This window comes from Xenopus laevis, chromosome 1L, assembly GCF_017654675.1.
Source record: "Xenopus laevis strain J_2021 chromosome 1L, Xenopus_laevis_v10.1, whole genome shotgun sequence".
Lineage (NCBI taxonomy): Eukaryota > Metazoa > Chordata > Amphibia > Anura > Pipidae > Xenopus > Xenopus laevis.
In genome coordinates this window covers 113,850,279-113,868,390 of record NC_054371.1, presented here as the reverse complement: position 1 = coordinate 113,868,390, position 18,112 = coordinate 113,850,279, and the positions used below count along the sequence as shown (strand labels likewise).

At 37.9% G+C, this 18,112-nt stretch overlaps 1 protein-coding gene across 2 annotated transcripts in view; it reads right to left on the bottom strand.

Annotated features, from left to right (window-relative positions):
- The window catches only part of tpm4.L (tropomyosin 4 L homeolog), an 81,671-nt gene extending 67,833 nt beyond the window's left edge, over window positions 1-13,838 (bottom strand). Inside the window, exons 1-2 of one of the 2 annotated variants that reach the window (XM_018262103.2) lie at window positions 13,548-13,838; window positions 1,764-1,889 (exon numbers count right to left, since the gene is read on the bottom strand). In XM_018262103.2, coding sequence (XP_018117592.1) covers window positions 1,764-1,889; window positions 13,548-13,661 — 240 coding nt within the window. In that variant the 5' untranslated portion in view covers window positions 13,662-13,838. The remainder of the gene's footprint in view (window positions 1-1,763; window positions 1,890-13,547) is intronic. The other variant, NM_001086310.1, reaches the window with a different exon arrangement.
- Window positions 13,839-18,112: the final 4,274 nt, after the last annotated feature.

Here is an 18,112-nt window from a genome sequence, read left to right as displayed (position 1 = left end):
GACTGGATCAGTGTTTTATTTGATTCTGAACTGAGATATGGTTGTATTCGGGCAATGTTGCGCAGTTGAATACGACAAGATTTTGCAAGTGTTTGAATCTAGGATTCGGTTCGGGATTCGGCCTTTTTCAGCAGGATTCGGATTCGGCAGAACTGAATCGGAAGACTAATTTGCATATGCAAATTAGGGAAGCGGAGGGAAATTGCTGACTTTCTGTAGCAAAACAAGGAAGTAAAAAATGTTTTCCCCTTCCCACTCCTAATTTGCATATGCAAATTAGGATTTCGATTCGGTTCGGTATTCGCCGAATATTTTGTGAAGGATTCGGGGAGTTCGGCCGATTCAAAATAGTGGATTCGGTGCATCCCTATTGGCAATGAGACATATAATATTTATGCCTGGTTCCATGGATAATGTCAGTGTATTTAATAATTTATTATACAATTAAGGAATGCTGTAATCTCTCATCATTGTGCTATTCGTTTTACACAAATTTGAAAGTTTCAAATAATTGCACAATCAGTTGTTGCTTTTGTAGCTTTTCAAATTCTGACCTCTAGTGGTCATTAGGTAAACACCACTTTGAGAAAAAATAAAACCAGAGTTTCCAAATACCTTGGGGCTGCTGTTCTATGCTGTTCTAAGCATGACTGGAGATGTTATATGTCATATATCTGTAATCATTTTATTTGTTTGGGAGGGCCCTTTGCAAATGCAGGACTACAAGTGGGGGTTTGAACTTAAAAAACAGTCTAAAAAACACATTTACAATATATAATGGAAGTGGTAATGGTTGGCGGCCATATGTCAGTGGGTAATATTTAGTTGCATTTAGGGATATAAATAACATATGTAAACTAGGGGATAGTTTCTGCAATTCATACAGCTTTCTAACACTTTGTTTTACCTTGTTCTAAGTGAATAGAAACATGTAGAAACATGTTTCAAAAATATTTCTTACTTGGTCATTGATCCCATACAGGTATGGGATCACTTATCCATCAAAGCCAGTATACAGAAAGCTATAGATTACGGGAAGGCCATCTCCAATTTAGTCCATTGTAAGCAAATAATTCTATTTTTTTTTAAATAATTTATTTTTTCTCTGTGATAATAAAACAGTACCTTGTACTTGACTAAGCTGCAATATAATTGTTTGGTGGCAAAACAATCCTGTTAGGTTTATTTAATGTTTTAGTCATTTTTTACACAATATGGAAAACCCCTGGTCGTGTATTTAATGCTGCCCTCCCTCATGCACATTGTAGAAGATTACAGAGTTTACAGATCCATGTTTGTCAGCTAACATCTGAAGCTAGAGCCTAAATCTACAAAATTAACAGTTTAGAAATCCCATTTGTCGCCTCTATCTGTGCTCAAGTAACAATTATGGGGAAAAGTGCAGTCCAGTAGGGGAGTTGCAGACATCTCACATCTGTTCAGATTAGTAACAAATATAGGCCGGTGTTTTTTTTCTTCAGAAAAGGGGGCAACCCTACATGCTTCATCAATTTACAGTTTCCATTTTTCTCGACTCTATTAGCATTTATCAACAGAATGAAGTCTCTGGCAGAAGAGAAACAAAAAGCAGTTGCTGTCGGCGCAAAGAAAGCTGTACTGTTATCAAGCAAACAATCGGCAATCTCTCCAAGGCCAGTAGAACACTGGGCCAGTAGAACAGAGCTCTTCTGCCAGAGGTTCCTATCAATTATAGGAACATGTTTTTTTTTTTAAAAAACAAGATATGCATTACAAATACTTACATCAGTTGCCTTCTTATCTGCTTGTTCCAGTTTCTCCTGAGCATCCTTCAGAGCTTCAGAGTATTTATCCAGCTCATCTTCTGTTCCCTTCAGCTTCTTCTGCAGGGCCACAAGCTCATCCTCTACCTGGTAATACAGACATCAATGCAGGCATTCAATAGCAAGAAAGAATTTATGAGTACATTTTTGTTAGATGAATATTTTGTAACATTCTAATTCTGTAGCCAAAATGCATATGCTAGGAAACAATGTGTATTGCAGTGATAAACTTCTCAGCTATTGTATATTATGTACTGATTTACTATGTAAATCTCCCCTCCTTCAAAAAAGCCGCCAACGGTATATTACATTGGGGCTGATAACTAGATCTTAAAGGAGCAAAGACATTTTTGCTAATTATAACTAGAAACCTTAAAGGGGTTGTTCACCTTTAAATTAACAGTATGATGCAGAGAGTGATATTCTGAAACAATTTTCAACTGAGTTATTTAGCTTTTTATTCTGCAACTCTCCAGTTTACAATTTCTAGTTGCTAGGTCCCAAATTACCCTAGCAAACATGCATTGAATAAGAGACTGAAATATGAGTATTTAGAGGACCTAAATAAAAATGAGTAATAAAAAGCAATAACAGTAAATTTGTAGCATTACAGAGCATTTTTTTTTGTAAATGTGGTCATTTGAAAGCTGTAAAGTGTCATGGAATTTTAAAATTACTTCTAATATCCTCAGTATACCACAGACTCCTCACTATGGTTGAGCGTAAATCTGAACCATAGTGAGGAGTCTGTGGTATTCCTGGATACCAAAGTGTACCGTGAGGGACAGAATATATATACTGATCTCTTTGTGAAACCGACGGACCTCAATACTTTATTGCGTTTTGAGAGTGCTCACCCTAAGGCTAATATATCATCTCTCCCCAGGTCGCAGTTGTTACGTGTTAAAAGAATAGTGACTGAGGAAGACAGACTGGCCACACGTTTGGAAGAGATGGCAACTAAATTTACACAGAGAGGATATCCCAGTGATGCACTTGACAAGAGTGAGGGATCTCAATCGAACAGACACGATACAAGAGAAAACACATGGAGCGGTAAAGAACAGATTCCCTTTGTGCATACGTATCACCCATGTGCCCGTAAGGTACATCCGATTATTTATAAACATTAAACAACAAAAAAGTGACTCAGATAAGGCTTAATGAGATTATATCTGGCTACTAGCATTGGGGTGTCCACTAAATTAGCAAATACGAAAACAAAAACCACAAGGGACTTTAACTCCACAATGCAAGTGTCAGAAACGATCTAAAGATAATACAAATAGATACACATTAGAATAAAATAAAAAGCAATTTTTATTCACCACCATGCCATAATAATCACATAGAATTAAAACCAATTAAAAACTAAGCAGCGCTGCATATGAAGCTGAAGGGATCCCTTCTCATAACCCCAAAGGCTGATTGTATTAATCAGATATGGGAAGAGTTAGCATGCTATTGTGTAAAAAACTTGGTAATCCGTTAGTATTGGAGGATAAAGAAGCTTTGGAACAGTAGATACAAAATTGTAATTATAGATTCCTTGGGTTGGTTGTATTCAATTGGGTGAATCCATATTGATCCTGATAGAGAAAAATTCCAAAACTTAGAAACAAAACAGCATGTGTTCACTCCCCAATATCATATAATATGGGAATAAAGGGATTGCAAAATGCCCACGGGCCGATATTTGGTGCAAAATTAGCTTCAATATTGAGGGTTATTGCTTTCTATTCGTGCTGGAGTCTGTATAGTGCTGAGAGTGCGCTGGCTGCACCTGCGAGGCACAATAATGACTAATCAGTCCAAATGGTCGCCATTAGCGATATAACTATCGCAACACATACTTCCAATTACTTATAGCCGGTTCACAAATGATGTGTCCTCAGCGCCACTATCTGTAGCGGACATATGACAGTCAAATGAAATAAAGTTTATACCGACCGTATATTGGGTAGCACTCGCAGGTGATTGCAAAAGTGAATGGAATTAGCCGCATGGCATTTCTGCCACAGTCCTCCACTAGCACGCTAGAATGCCATCCAGAAGAGCCCCCATACAGCGGATGCTGCACTGCACCTCAACAGCTGTTTCGCCACAACCTCTTGACAAAGCCACGGGTTGTGGCTAAACAGCTTTTGAGGTGCAGTGCAGCATCCGCTGTATGGGGGCTCTTCTGGACAGCATTCTAGCGTGCTAGTGGAGGACTGTGGCAGAAATGCCATGCGGCTAATTCCATTCACTTTTGCAATCACCTGCAGGTGCAACAGACTCTTACAACTCCAAAAGAGAGAGAAGTTTTGGATTCACACATTGCAAACACTATACCCTAAGGGTCTCAATAGAGAATATGATCTGCATACTTTTGTTTAGAATATTGAAAATAATCTGTGGAAGGTAACCCATATTTAAGGTAGTTATATGGATATAAAGCTATTATGCTAATGTGAGCTATATATACATTAATCAAGGAGAGAATGGACCTTTGTGTTCTGGATTGTTAAATGTATATGGCACTTAATTGTATATGCATAAGGAATTAATTGATCTCTATGTTTAGGATTGAGAAATGTATATGGCACTTAATTGCATATGTATAAGGTGGGTGTGCCTAATGCTTGAATAAATGTCTGATGTCATTTGATGCCCATGATGCTTGAGAAAGGGGCGGGAGCCCCGAAACATTGCACGTTTGTTTGCTTTGCCTATATTGGTAAACTTTGATTTTGTGTCACAAAAATTGGGTCTGGACTTTTTTTGAAAGATATATTGTTTGTCTGCAAAAGTGTACTAAGTCACAGCCTTTGCAAATGACCAAGAAGGGGGGTTGGGTGCTCCACTCCACTTTGTATAAATATATATATAGGCGTGAGGCTGCAGGCCAAGTGCTTTTGGACAGGTAAGGGAACCCTGAGATGGCTTCTAATATTCTCATACTGTACAACAGAGGGTACATTGTTTATTATAAAAGACAATGTTGAGGAAGGTATGTGGTACAAGTGACATTATCACTTTGAACTGATTTATGAATGTGTATTCTACAGGTTATTCCTAGCTCTATCTATTATATGACAATTACCATAGCATTACCAGAAGTTCAGTAGCCATACTGCAGAAATAAGAATACAGCCTAATATACAAACCAACCCTGGAGTTAATTCAGCGTCCGGCTGGGGCAGCGTCGGACCACCCGCCACAGCCAAAAAGGCCCTCTTTGGCGCCCTTCCCGAGCCGCAAACCCCCTCCATCCCTGCTTACGTTTTTATTCTTATGGCTGTGGTGGGGGCCAGGGAGGGAGGTCAGAAGCAGCGGAAGCTGTCTGGGCTGGGGCCCACCAGGTTTTTTCCCGGTGTCCCATCGGCCCAGTCTGACCCTGAGTTAATTGCATCTATTAACAGAAAATTCACCATTTCATGTACTTGTTCGTTGAAAATAAAGACTTTTATCCTGATATAAAATGCTTCAAAAGCACAAATACTACTCCAAGGAAACATTTAAATGGTTTAGCAGCATTTACTAATGTGTAAGTACAGTCTGTCTTTTTACACTATGAATGTGGGTGGCAGCTGTTAAAACAAAATGGATTTGCAGATCCATTCTAACGATTCCTTGTCACATTTTATTTACCAGTAACATTTCTGATCCCATTTATTGAAGTGCCCAAGCCAAACCATGAAGAGGGGCATAGGATATTTACTTATGCCCAATACCACACGCATGGTTTATACTAAGATTTATAACAGCAGGAAGCTAATTGAATTGAAGCTATTTTTGGACACAAAGTAAATTTCCATATGTTTGGTCTGTGATTTCAAACAGCTACATTGCATCAAAAGCTGGGGGCACAGTTAGGAAAGACTGGATAGATGGGGCCCCAGTCTCATGCAATAATGTTGGAAGCTGGAAGTCCATCCTGCAACCCCCAAACTTTACTACAAGTACCCACACCCTCTTAAGTCCCTTAATATAATCTATGTGAGTGTGCGTGTGTGTTTGTGTGTGTGTGTGTGTATATATATATATATATATATATATATATATATATATATATATATATATATATATATATCATATCTGTGTGTGTGTGTGTAAATTGGTCCACTTAGAGCCCACACTCCAATGTGTGATTCAGAACCAGGATCCAAGGACCAGCACTCCCAGTATAATGTGTTCTTTTATTTTCACTTATTGTACATATATCCAATGTTTTGGCCCCAATTGGGACATTTTTTTCAAATCCTTCTAAAATCTAATAGGGGCCAAATGTTTGATTTGATGTATTAAAATAAAGGAACACATGACACAGGTCCTGGACTAATTGTTGGGACACGAACCCAAGAAATCTGAAAGTACAGTGTAAAAAAAAAGAAATCTATGAATCTATATTTTTAGTTCTCTTAAAATATGAATATGAGCATGGATGGAGCCAAGGATTTTTCAGTTTTAGGGAATTTTGGCAGGATGTATCACTTTTAAACAAAAGTGGCACTGAGGGCTAAGAAAATAATCATGCCAAAATTCCTAACAGCCTTGGTTTTCTTACTTCCTACAAAGCTGGAAAGGGAAAAATGTGCTGAGGTTTACTGTGCTGGATCTATTTACATTATAAAAATAAAGCAGGCAGCCAATTACAGGGAAGAAGATTCTCCTGTCCATAGCCACAGCACACAATATGTATATATAATTATAGGTACCTTCTCATGTTTTAACCCATTTCCCCTTTAGCTTCTATCCTTCGTTATATTTTCACTTGTAATATAAGGGTTTCTTAAGCTAAGCATAAAGCAGTTTTTTTTTTAGAAAGAGCAGGTGGTAAAGCCGTTTAACCCCTTTGCAAATGCCCAAACTAATCTAGTGCATATTAAAATGAAGAAATGATCTCATGTTGTACTGCCTCTAAATCTCTCCTATACAGTGATACAATACCCCTCAGCTCTTTATAATGTGCTTGCTTAATGCCTTGTATTGTTTGCCCGATCATTTGTTGCAAAATTAGCTACGTGACTTAACTTGTTAGAGATTCTCTTTTACAGATGCCCAGAAAGTACACAGCTGTTGTGCGATCCAAATTTATGAGTAGAGTTCCTTTATTAAGGTTGTATTATTTTGGGGTGTGGGTGGGGGAAACACAGAGACCCCGTATTTCAGCCAAGTTTTAAAGCGTTGTGCTATTAAAGACTGAGGAGATGTAATTACAGATAAACACTTATAAGCCATGTAAACTTGTAGGATTTCACAATGTGGCAACAGATGCAGCCCTACCTATTATATATATATCACAGTTTAGTTATAGCCCTGTGAAACACAGAAAGTACCACAGTGACTGTGGCAGACAACCAACAAATATTGTCATATAAAATAAAATGAAATAGGTTTAGGTTCAAAATGGAACCAACATCTATAAGGTTACTGCAAGCTACCAGAAAGATACAGTATTCCATGCCTCCACTACTCTGTCCTGAGCAGAAACAATTTCCTATTTTTTTTTATCCCTGTCAGTCAAAGTTTTTAAGTTATTTAGAAACACACTTCCATTTATATATTTGTACTAATTTCACCTAAATGCACTTCCTTGCTTGGCCAATTTTAGGGCATGATGGAGAGGGACAAAGACAAAGACAATGTAGTAGTTAAAAGCATAACTCTCCTATACTTGTATACTAATTGTTATATATTTTATGTATTCATATAAAACTTGCCCTCTAGCTATTGTTTAAGGGGCAGCATACTTCCTTGTTTAACATGAGTGCAATTAATAGGACTTGTGCTGAACATACTTTTTGCCTGTTTTAATCAGGAAAATCTAAGTTTTTTGTTATTTCTTGAATAAAAAATTATTTCTTGAGCTAAACTGGAGAAGCAGGGATGCTACTCCATACTGCATTTGGTCCTTTCAAGTTAGAAAAAAAGATTACAAGTATACAACACCCTCCCTTCCCCTTCTGTTGTGGCTTATTTGTTAGCAGGAGTCCATTATCCAGGGGGTTATAGGTGCACTGGTATTCTAATTATTACCACACAGACATGTAGTAGCTTCAGTTTTCCTGTCTGCCCTGTTTAGCTTTATAAATAACAAAAAACATAGATTTTTTCCTGAGTGAAACTATAGGCATTGCCCTTATGCTGAACAAGGGAGTATACTGCCCCCACCCCCCAGTAAGCATGCCAGCTTGAACTAAAAATCAGAGGTACTGGGAGGTGAAAACTTATAGTTACATAGAAGGTGGTGTTAAACAAAACACACATCCATCAATTTTCACATTTTGACTTCACTTCACAACATCAACATGATCCAGTCAATGTCTATCATCCCTGATTTTTTGTAATTGTTTTTTTCTCATGTTGGAGGCCAAACATTCTTTCACTGACAAGGTCCTCATCATCTCCAGTTCCAGTCTTGTTCACCTTAGAATTAATATGAGCATTGTAGGGACTGTGTTATTTGGTGTCAGACTGAGGTGCCAGAGGCCCACCAGAAAACGTCTGCAAGGCCACTCTCCAAACTATTTTTCCTTCTCTTTTCACTCACTTTCTTTATTTTCTCCTTACAGATTATCATATCTACTTCCCTCCATTTCCTGTCTTAAACAGAAATGGGTAATTGCTATTGAGTGGATAAGCTTGACTTCCATTTGACGCCTGGACCTACCATGAGGTTTCCTGGTATTCCTGTGGCTTACTCTGACACTGGTGTTATTACTTCTAAATAATGCTCTAGTACCTGCCGAGGTATCTTACAGATTTAATACATTTCCCTTTCATGTTTCAAGATGTACAGAAATGATGTAACCTGTAACGGATTAGCCATTGGAATTGGACCCATTGATCTGTGGAAAATTGCATTCCAACTGTGTGCTTTGTTATCCACTGACTTCTGTTGGAGTGAAGTTCTGACCAAACTGTCAGCAATAATAAGTAGAGGTATGGGATCAGTTATCCGGAAACCTGTTATCCAGAAAGCTCCAAATTATGGAAAGGCCATCTCCCACAGACTCCATTTTATCCAAATAATTTTAATGATTTCCTTTTTTTCTCTAATAATAAAACATTACCTTCTACTTGACAACAACTAAGATATGTTCTAAATAATCATTCTTGAATGCAAAATTGGGCTTATTTTATCTTTAAATGGTTTTTAAGTAGACTTAAGGTATGAAGATCAAAATTATGGAAGGATCAGTTATCTGAAAAGTTTTCTTAAGTGAGAAGCTACCCTGTTACATTTCCGTTTAATGTTACTGTCCCCATTTGTTAGCTTCAAATTGCCTGAAGGCAGCTGCTAGATTGGGAACACTAGTGTTAATAAGTAGGGATACTGAGAAACCTAAGTCATAAAATAGTGTCTGGAGGTAGGTAGAGGGTGATGCAATAATATAATACAAACATGTTAGTGCTCAGAGAGCAGCTAGCATTTTAGCTGTCAATGCTTATAGAAAATTTATTTGTGTATGTTGGTAGAAACATTCCTTTTAGATGCCATTGCACAATTGACACATAGGCCAGTGCAATAAATAACATTTTTTTGTAACATCAATAAGCAAACTCCTGTTTTATTAAGCAATTCCTACAGTTTGGGCTGACCGCATTTCAGAAGTTTGGCATGTAACCAACTTCCAGCTCCCATCCAAAAATTATAGCCAAATAAGGAAGAGAATTTCTGTTACCTTGTCAGATACTTACAAAGTACAGAAATTTCTATTGAAGCTCTTTGATTAACTGTTCTCCTACCAGAGGAGGGATAAAACATAAAACTTGTCTTACAGGGCCCATAATGCAGTAAACGAATAAATATCATGATGGAGGAAACACGGTTATCTGAGCCAGAGTGGTGATACTTCAAAGTATAGCCCTTTATACTCTAATTATTTACCTTGCAATGACCAAACATGGAGAAGCTTCAGTGTCCTGTTTGTTCTTTTTAGCACAAGAAATAGCAAACAAACAGATATTTTTTTCATGATTAAAACGATAGGCAAAAAGTATTATTAGCTCAAGTTCTAATAATCTCTCTCAGGTTGAACAGGTTCTGCTCTACAAATGACATTTTAGAAGACTAAAGAGAATGTAAAGTCCATGTGGCTTTCCCTTTTGAATTCCATAAAATATAATTTTAGAATGTTGTAGGTAGTTAGCAACAGACTGTTTGTATGGCATAGTCATATTTATGGAAGCCTAATATTTACTCCAGCTATAATCTTTATTCTTTAGGCAAGTGGTTTACTTTATACTTTTGTCAAATTGTAGGTGGATGTAAATATTACTGTAAAGCTTGGATTTTGGTCCTTATGCTCCAGGCGCCCAGTAGGGGAGATAAACCCATTGGGATCTCTGCATTAGATTCACAAAAAAGCATTCAATGGCAGAATGTGTCTGCTTTAACAGTGTAACATTTTTGAACGGGCTGTTTAAACGCAGGCCAGTTTACCAAATTGTGATTTATATAATGCTGCCTCATTCTTTAGGAGCCTAGAATACAAGGCTCCTAAAGAATGCATGCTTTTATTTCTAATGCTCACAGCTGAACATGCAGAAGAGTTGCTCTGCCAGTCATGGGTGCCCATTACAACTGAGGTTTTTAAGTCTCTTTCCACTATTAAAGGATGCATGCATACACATCAAACCTACGCAGATCTAAATTCCAGTTTGTTGAGCTCTATGTAAATGTCATTAAGTTCCAAGGCTCCAAGCCTCAGTATCTAAGTTTTTATCACATGAGGGGTTATGACGTCCAACATAGCAGTGGGAGTTCTTACAGAGTAAGGTCTTTAAAGCCATGGGTTGGATGGCAGGATCCCTTTATTTCCTGTTAACATTTTTTGAAAATGGAACTGATTTGACCTCCTCTCTTTCAGTTTTTGGGTTATTCTAATGTTGTAGATGGGATGTCAAGCTGTGTCTTGCCATGTAACTGTTCTACTGTACAGGTATGGGATCCGTTATCCAGAAATCCACTATGTATACAACTTTAAATTATGGGAAGGCTTTTTTTTTTTGTTCCATCACTTGGGAATGCAAGCGTTATAGTGACTGTATTCAATACCCTGCAATGAACTTCCAAACACAGCAAGTTGTGTCTCACCTGTGGCAATAGTGAGTACAATAAAGCTTCAAGTACAATGCATACAGGGATATTCTGAGATACTTTGCAACAGGGCATCATTTTTTATTTTGTTTTTAATTAGTTTAGCTTGTTCTTTTTGTTGATTTTAAATTGAGAGATTGGAATACAAATAAAGAAGGGTCTGGATAGGAGCATACTGTAAGTCATAAACAGGAATAAGAATACAACTGTAGCCTCTCAGAGCATAGTTGTAAGGGTAAGTCACCCCATTGAAAGCTGAAAATAGGCAGAAGAGGAAGGCAAATAATTAAAATCTATAAAAAACATTCAGACCAATTGAAACGTTGATGAGAATAGGGCAATCTATCATATTCTAAAAGATAATGCAGGTGAACTTTTTTCCTCTAACTGACATAATCCAGTTTGATGTGTCAAGTGAGAACAAATCTGTACAGGTGAGAATTCAGGAAAGTGTCTCAATCAGTCATTTATGTGACCAGTGATGCCCTGTTTGTTGCTAGCAATACAGAGAGAAAGAATTCTGTGGATATGCTAGTGTTGTTGGGGTAATACTCTTTGCCTGATTCACGTGAGTACCTATATTGCACATGTCCAATGACTGAAATTAACTATAATATGATAGTTTTTCCCTTCTGAGACACATTGGAGAACCCGCAGGTGGGTCTTTTTTGCAGTCCTCTGGATCAACTGGCAATTAGGTAGATTTCACTTCGACAAAAAGGTTGAACTTTTTGGACACATGTATTTTTTCAACCTTATAGCAAAGTGGAGAGAATATTTGCATAATGTATTATATTTCATATTATTATAATATTTTTTAATAATTTTAGCTGGTAGCATATGCCAGTCACCTTATCTTATATGGTAGCTATAGGTTACTGCTTTTGGGCAAACTTTGTGCTTTAGATTACATATTATCCTGTTTATTGCTCTTTGCACCCTGCAAAGATTATAATCACTTACAGTACCTGATACCCCTGGCCAGTGCAATTTGTTTTAGAGAAAAAAGAAGAAGATCATGACATGGTCCTCATTTAGAAGGACCCCGAGCTGCTGCAGTAGTACCCCAAGTGGCTGCAGATTTTCTGCTAACAGGAGCTCCAGGCACGCTATTATAGTGATTGGTGGGTGCCTAACATTTGGCACCTCCCAGTGATTTAAACTTTTCTTTTACTTTAAATACCAGTATAGACACATTGATAGTTACATGAGAAGTTCTAAGAAGTTCAGCTTGTGAAAAAAATAATTGCTGTTTTGCAACGTACTTGCAAATGCACATTAGTGCAGAAGCCCACAGCAGCCAATAAGTTATTTGCTTTCTTCATTTGAATTGCCAGTCAAAGCTAATTGTCTTGGTGCCGAATTGCTCCACTGAGCTTTACTGAAAACGAGTGTGCATATAAATGTATGTGACCAAAGACCTCACATGATTTCATATCATAATCACTGCTGCCTAAACTATTTGTGCTCCTTTAATTTTAAGACCATTTGCATTGAAGGAATGACTCTTCTTTGGACAATATTATGTAAGGGTCCAACCTATTATATTTTTTGAGAAGATCATGGTCAAATAAGATGGTGAACACTGCTGTACACAGCACAAAAAGTGATCTTTTATGATTGAGGAGTTCTAGTAAGAAGATCATTAGAGATCATTGGAGTTTCGATAGAGATTTCTCAACTGAACTTATTAAAAATATTAATGTAATATTAATAAAATAACTATTAGCATATCTTAAGTATAAGTATATGATGCTGGGCATCATATGAACCTAGAATTTTAACAGTTATCTGCTTGCTTAAATTAGCCTAGCAGCTGTTTTAAAGCCTGAATGAAACAAGCATAGTAGGGATCTTAAAAAGGTTGTTCACCTTTGAGTTAACTTTTAATATGATGTAGAGAGTGGTATTCTGAGACAATTTGCAATTGGTTTTCATTTTTTATTATTTGTGGTTTTTGAGTTATTTAGCTTTTTATTCAGCAGCTCTCCTGTTTGTAGTTTCTGCAATCAGGTTGCTAGGGTCCAGTTTATCCTAGCAACCATGCATTGATTTATATAAGAGCCTGGAATATGAAGAAGCGAGGGCCTGAATAGAAAGATGAGTAATAAAAAGTAGCAATGACAATACATTTTGTAGCCTTACAGAGCATTTGTTTTTTAGATGGGGTCAGTGACCCCCAGTTTGAAAGCTGAAAAGAGTTAGAAGAAGGCAAAAACTATAAAAAATAATAATAATGAAGACCAATGGAAATTTTGATTAGAATTGTCAATTCTATAACATACTCAAAGTTAACGTAAAGTTGAACCACCCCTTTAAGCACTAAAAATAAGAATACTGATCAAATTAAAGCAGGCACTATATTTCTGATGGTCCCCCCTCCCAACCACCTGATAATTTTAACTTAATTGTATTAATTCAAAAGGCACTACCAGTGATATTTTCCTATAAAATGTATCAGAATCCAAAATATGTATTAATGAAAATCTAAAGTAAAAAAGTAAATTAACAGAAGAAGCTGTTTCCGAGAAGTTCATTAACTATTTCTGAACCAAAATAAAAGATGCTTTAAGGATTTACAGCAGTAACAGAAAGTACTGGTAGGGTTCTTATCTCTTGCCAGATTTTTATAGACAGTGTTAACGGCTGAAAGATACCTGTTTGCACTTGTCCTCCGCTGCCTTCTTATCTGCTTCAGCTTGCTCTGCCCTATCTATGGCATTCTCCTTATCCAGCTTAAGCATCTGCATCTTCTTCTTAATTGCTTCCATCTTGACTTTAGGTCAGGAGCCCCTTTGAAGCGAGGGTGGAAGCAAGATTTTTACCAGGAGAAGCTTTCCTGAAGTGTGCAGAGAGCAACTAGATGCGATTAAACTTAAACTCCAGGCTGCTTTAAACTCACAAAGAACACCATTGGATGCCACAGTCCCCCGAGACACCACAAAGCTTTCACTTACATCCTTTCCAAGGAGAGACTTGGCCAGCTTTCAACTCTGGAATCTGCAGGCTGTACCCAATCACCTTATTTGGACTTGATTTTGCTGTAAAGGAGTAAATAAAAGATTTGGTTTCCATTTTTAACCTTCTGACAGCAGCAAAAGTGTTGACAAATGAACGCATGCCATAGATAAAGCTTATTAGCATATCACAGTGTATTTGTTCACCATAATCTTCTGCCCTTTAAAACTGATGTGAAGCCCCTCTGCCAAGAGACGTGAACAAAAATCTAATTGTAGCAACATTACCCTGATGTTTTAAGGGAACCACCCTACAGCTTGCAGTACAGATTGCAGACTGGCTAGCAATGAAGCCCTCATCTCTCTATAAAGCCTTTAGGAGGTAGAGTAAGAATATATGCACTCTGTTCAGCAGCTAATATCTTGTATAGATTATTTATGTATGTATGTGTGTGTATACAATATATATTTATGCAGTATGTTTAGCTTTTATGGGGGAAGAAAAGGTTGTCTAAAAAAAGCAAGAGTTTAATGTTACAGGTAAGGAATTCGTTATCCGGAGACCTTTTATCCAGTAAGCTCCAAATTACGGGAAGGCCATCTTCAATAGACTCCATTGTAATCAAGTAATTAAAATTTTTGGAAATGATTCTCTTTTTCTCTGTAATAATTAAACAGTACCACACTAAGATATAATTAATCCTTATTGGAGGCAGACCAATCCTATTGCATTTATTTAATGTTTAAATAATTTTCTAGTCGACTTAAAGGGATTCTGTGGGATTTTATGGTGTATGTTTTTTTTTTCTAAATTACACTGTTGACACTGCAAACAATTCACTCTACCATGTAAAATTTCATTCCTGAACCAACAAGTGTATATTTTTTTTTAGTTATAATATTGGTGTGTAGGCAGCCATCTCAGGTCATTTTGCCTGGTCATGTGCTTTCAGAAAGAGACAGTGTTGCACTATGGAAATGCTTTCTGACAGGCTATTGTTTCTCCTATGCAATGTAACTGAATGGGGTTGCAATGGGACATGGGTTTCTACTATTGAGTGCTGTTTTTATATCTAGCAGGGAGCTGTTATCAGTTTACCTTCCCATTGTTCTGCTGATGGGGGGGAGGAGGGGGGTGATATCACCAGCGGCGATCCTTGCCTTTTTGCCGCCTGAGGCGGCCTTCCTTTGCCGCCCCCACCCCTCCTCACGGCACACACATTTTCAGCGCCGGAGAGGGGTCGGGACGGTGCACATCGCTAGTGCAGAGAGCGCAATATCGCACTCTGCACTAGAAGAGCCAAATTTCCAGGTTGAATACCAGAAATTGGGCTCTTAGTTACCAGGAGCAGCATTTTTGCCACGCCTGGCAACCGTCTGAGGCGAGTGGCTCAACTCACCTCATTGGTGGAGTGCCCCTGTATATCACTCTAACTTGCAGAGCAGCAGTAAAAAGTGACTGAAATTACCAGGGCACAAGTCACATACGGGGGGAACATGGGAAACTGATAATATGGCTAGCCCCATGTCAGATTTCAAAATTAAATATAAAAAAATCCATTTGGTCTTTTGAAAAACAGTTTTCAGTGCAGAGGTCTGCTGGGGCAGCACTATTATCTGGTGCATTTTTATCCCATGTTTTCCCATGACAGTATCCCTTTAAGGTATGAACAGCCAAATTATGGAAAGGTCCCTTATCAGGAAAACTCCAGGTCCCAAGCATTCTGGATAACAGTTCCATACCTGTTTTTTTTAATGAATTTATTTTGGCTGCCGGGGGCAGTGACCCCCCCCCTCCCCATTTGAAAGGAAAAAGTAAGGGATGAAAACCTACAGTAAAGTTGCTAGGAATAGGGCATTCTAAAACATAGTAAAAGGTGAACCACCCTTTTGATCTACTGAATATTTTGCATGACGACTGTGGTGAACTTTGCACACAATCAACTGTACTTAGTCGGTTAGTAAATAAACCCCTTCTTGTTTAGAAATTATTTTTCAAACAGGAAAATTACAGAGTTTTTCTTGTGTAAGGGGACCCCAATTTTTGAGAGCCTCTTATCCCTAAAGCATAAAGAGTAGATGTCAGTGATTTCACATGCTCCATTGGCCACCCACAACCCCTCTGTGAGCCTCCTGTTTCTCAAAACCCCCTCTCAGTCATGTGGCCTGCCCCTTCTCCAGTTATGCCACTGATTTAAACTTCAATTATAGACCCACATTTGAACAGCTTGAAGAAATATTTGACTTAACTACTTTGTCAGCGAAAAGGAATTTACTGCCAAAAATGTAAATATCTTTCATTTCAGAGACGGTTTCTTGAAATATTATATTTTAACTTTTCAAAGCCAAACCAGGCATTGCTAGGTAACTGGAGGGGAGTTACCTGCTTTGCTCCAGGGTGTTCATTAAGTATAGTTCAGACAGTATTACCAGGGAAGAATCTAGGAAACAAAACACCAGCATTTTTGTACCCAAATGAAGCATTTTCTCCATAATTCCAGTGTTATTGTATACATGAGAGGGTGATACGCCTGACACACTTGGGATCAAATTATGCAAATTCGCACACTTTCACATGAACATCAACATAAATCAAATTACACTGAAGAGCTTATGTGATTGGATGGCGTCACTTTAGTGTAAAAATTATGTGCACTTCAAAGACACAACATTTGTAGCAGGAGGTGGGACAAAGGCACAAAGTGCAATTAAACAGTGCAAGAAGCACTTAGGTGCAAGCTCCATTAATGGATTGAATTTTCTGCACAACTGTGGCAAACTGTGGACAACTTCAACTGCTCTTCTGGTCAGTAAATGACCCCTTATGTCTTTATTACAAGAAAATAACCACACTTTTCTTGTGTAAGCCAATCCCAAATATTTGTGGGTCTCCTATCCCTAAAAAGGGTAGGTGTCATAGGCACTTTCTTTATTAAGTGAAAGATCATATAGAACCCCCAGCATTCCTTTCTTCTAGTCTTCTAGTGGGCTGTTCTGGTCCCTACTTGAGTTTATTCACCATAAATCTCCTAATGGCATTGACTTCCTAACATGCATGGCCAGGCCCGGTCTGGCAATCTGTGGGTTCTGGCAAATGCCAGAGGGGCTGCTATAAGGTCCCATATAAAGTCACTATTTAGTGGGCTGATGGGAGCTGTTTGGGCCTCTGTGTGGATTCTCAGTCCGGACCTGTGCATGACCTTCCTTGCTAACGGAACCAAGGGTATTAGGATTCAGAGTGTGCTGCATTTTATGTATTTCTCAAAAATACTGTCAGGGTGAAGCTATTTTCTCTGAGAGCCTGAACAAACAAAACCTCTGTAAACTAAGTTACTGTGAAATATGAGTTGCCGAAATGTCACAGCCACGAGTGGTGGCTTTCCAAATTAGAGTGGAATTATGTTTGACCTTCACTGGCAAGTTACAGCAGGCAAAATAGTCTGAAAGCTTGCATGCTTATATAGGAAGTTAATGCTAACGTGCTAAGCTCATCACAATCTATCAAAGAAAGAGAAACCTTTGGCCATATTGATTGGCATGCATTTATACACCTCTGCTACATCTGTAGATAAGCAATTGTTAATCTCCAACTCATCACCTATGTAGAAAAGAATTAACATCTAATTCTTGACCTGTGCACAACATGCCCTTTCATCGGCTTATCACAACCTTTACTAAGCACAGTCTGTTACAGTTATATAGAACGTCATTTAAATAGTATTCAAAGCTTGAGCGCCTAACAGATGTATAAGTGTGGTTTAATATATTTCACTTAACGTTAATAATCATGACTTTTATCAGGGAAGATTTAGCCAAAGCTTGGCTAAGAAAAGAGGAGGATACTAATATGAACCATCTGATTACAGTTTAGGTTTTTGGAACACTCAAAAAAGTGCAACGTTTTATTCTACATACTACGTAAATCATAAAGACATTGAACAAAGTAGAACCTAGGAATACAGAAGTAGTTCAGTGGCGTAACTACCGCGGCAGCTCACGCACAAGGGTACTTTTCATTCTGCAGTATTCAGAGAGATGCCTCACATCCATGGTAGTGTAGCCTTTGCTCAAACACGCTTTAGTGATCTCTGCTGTGACATGCAGTGGCACATATAGGAAATGAGAAATAAAGGTAACACATTCTAACTCTGTCACCCCCCCATATGGATTTGTCTGTAGCCATTTAGAAAGAACACTTATTATGTTAAAGGCGAATGGCTAACATTATAAAAAAAAAGGGGGACAGTTGACATTATAAATTAACT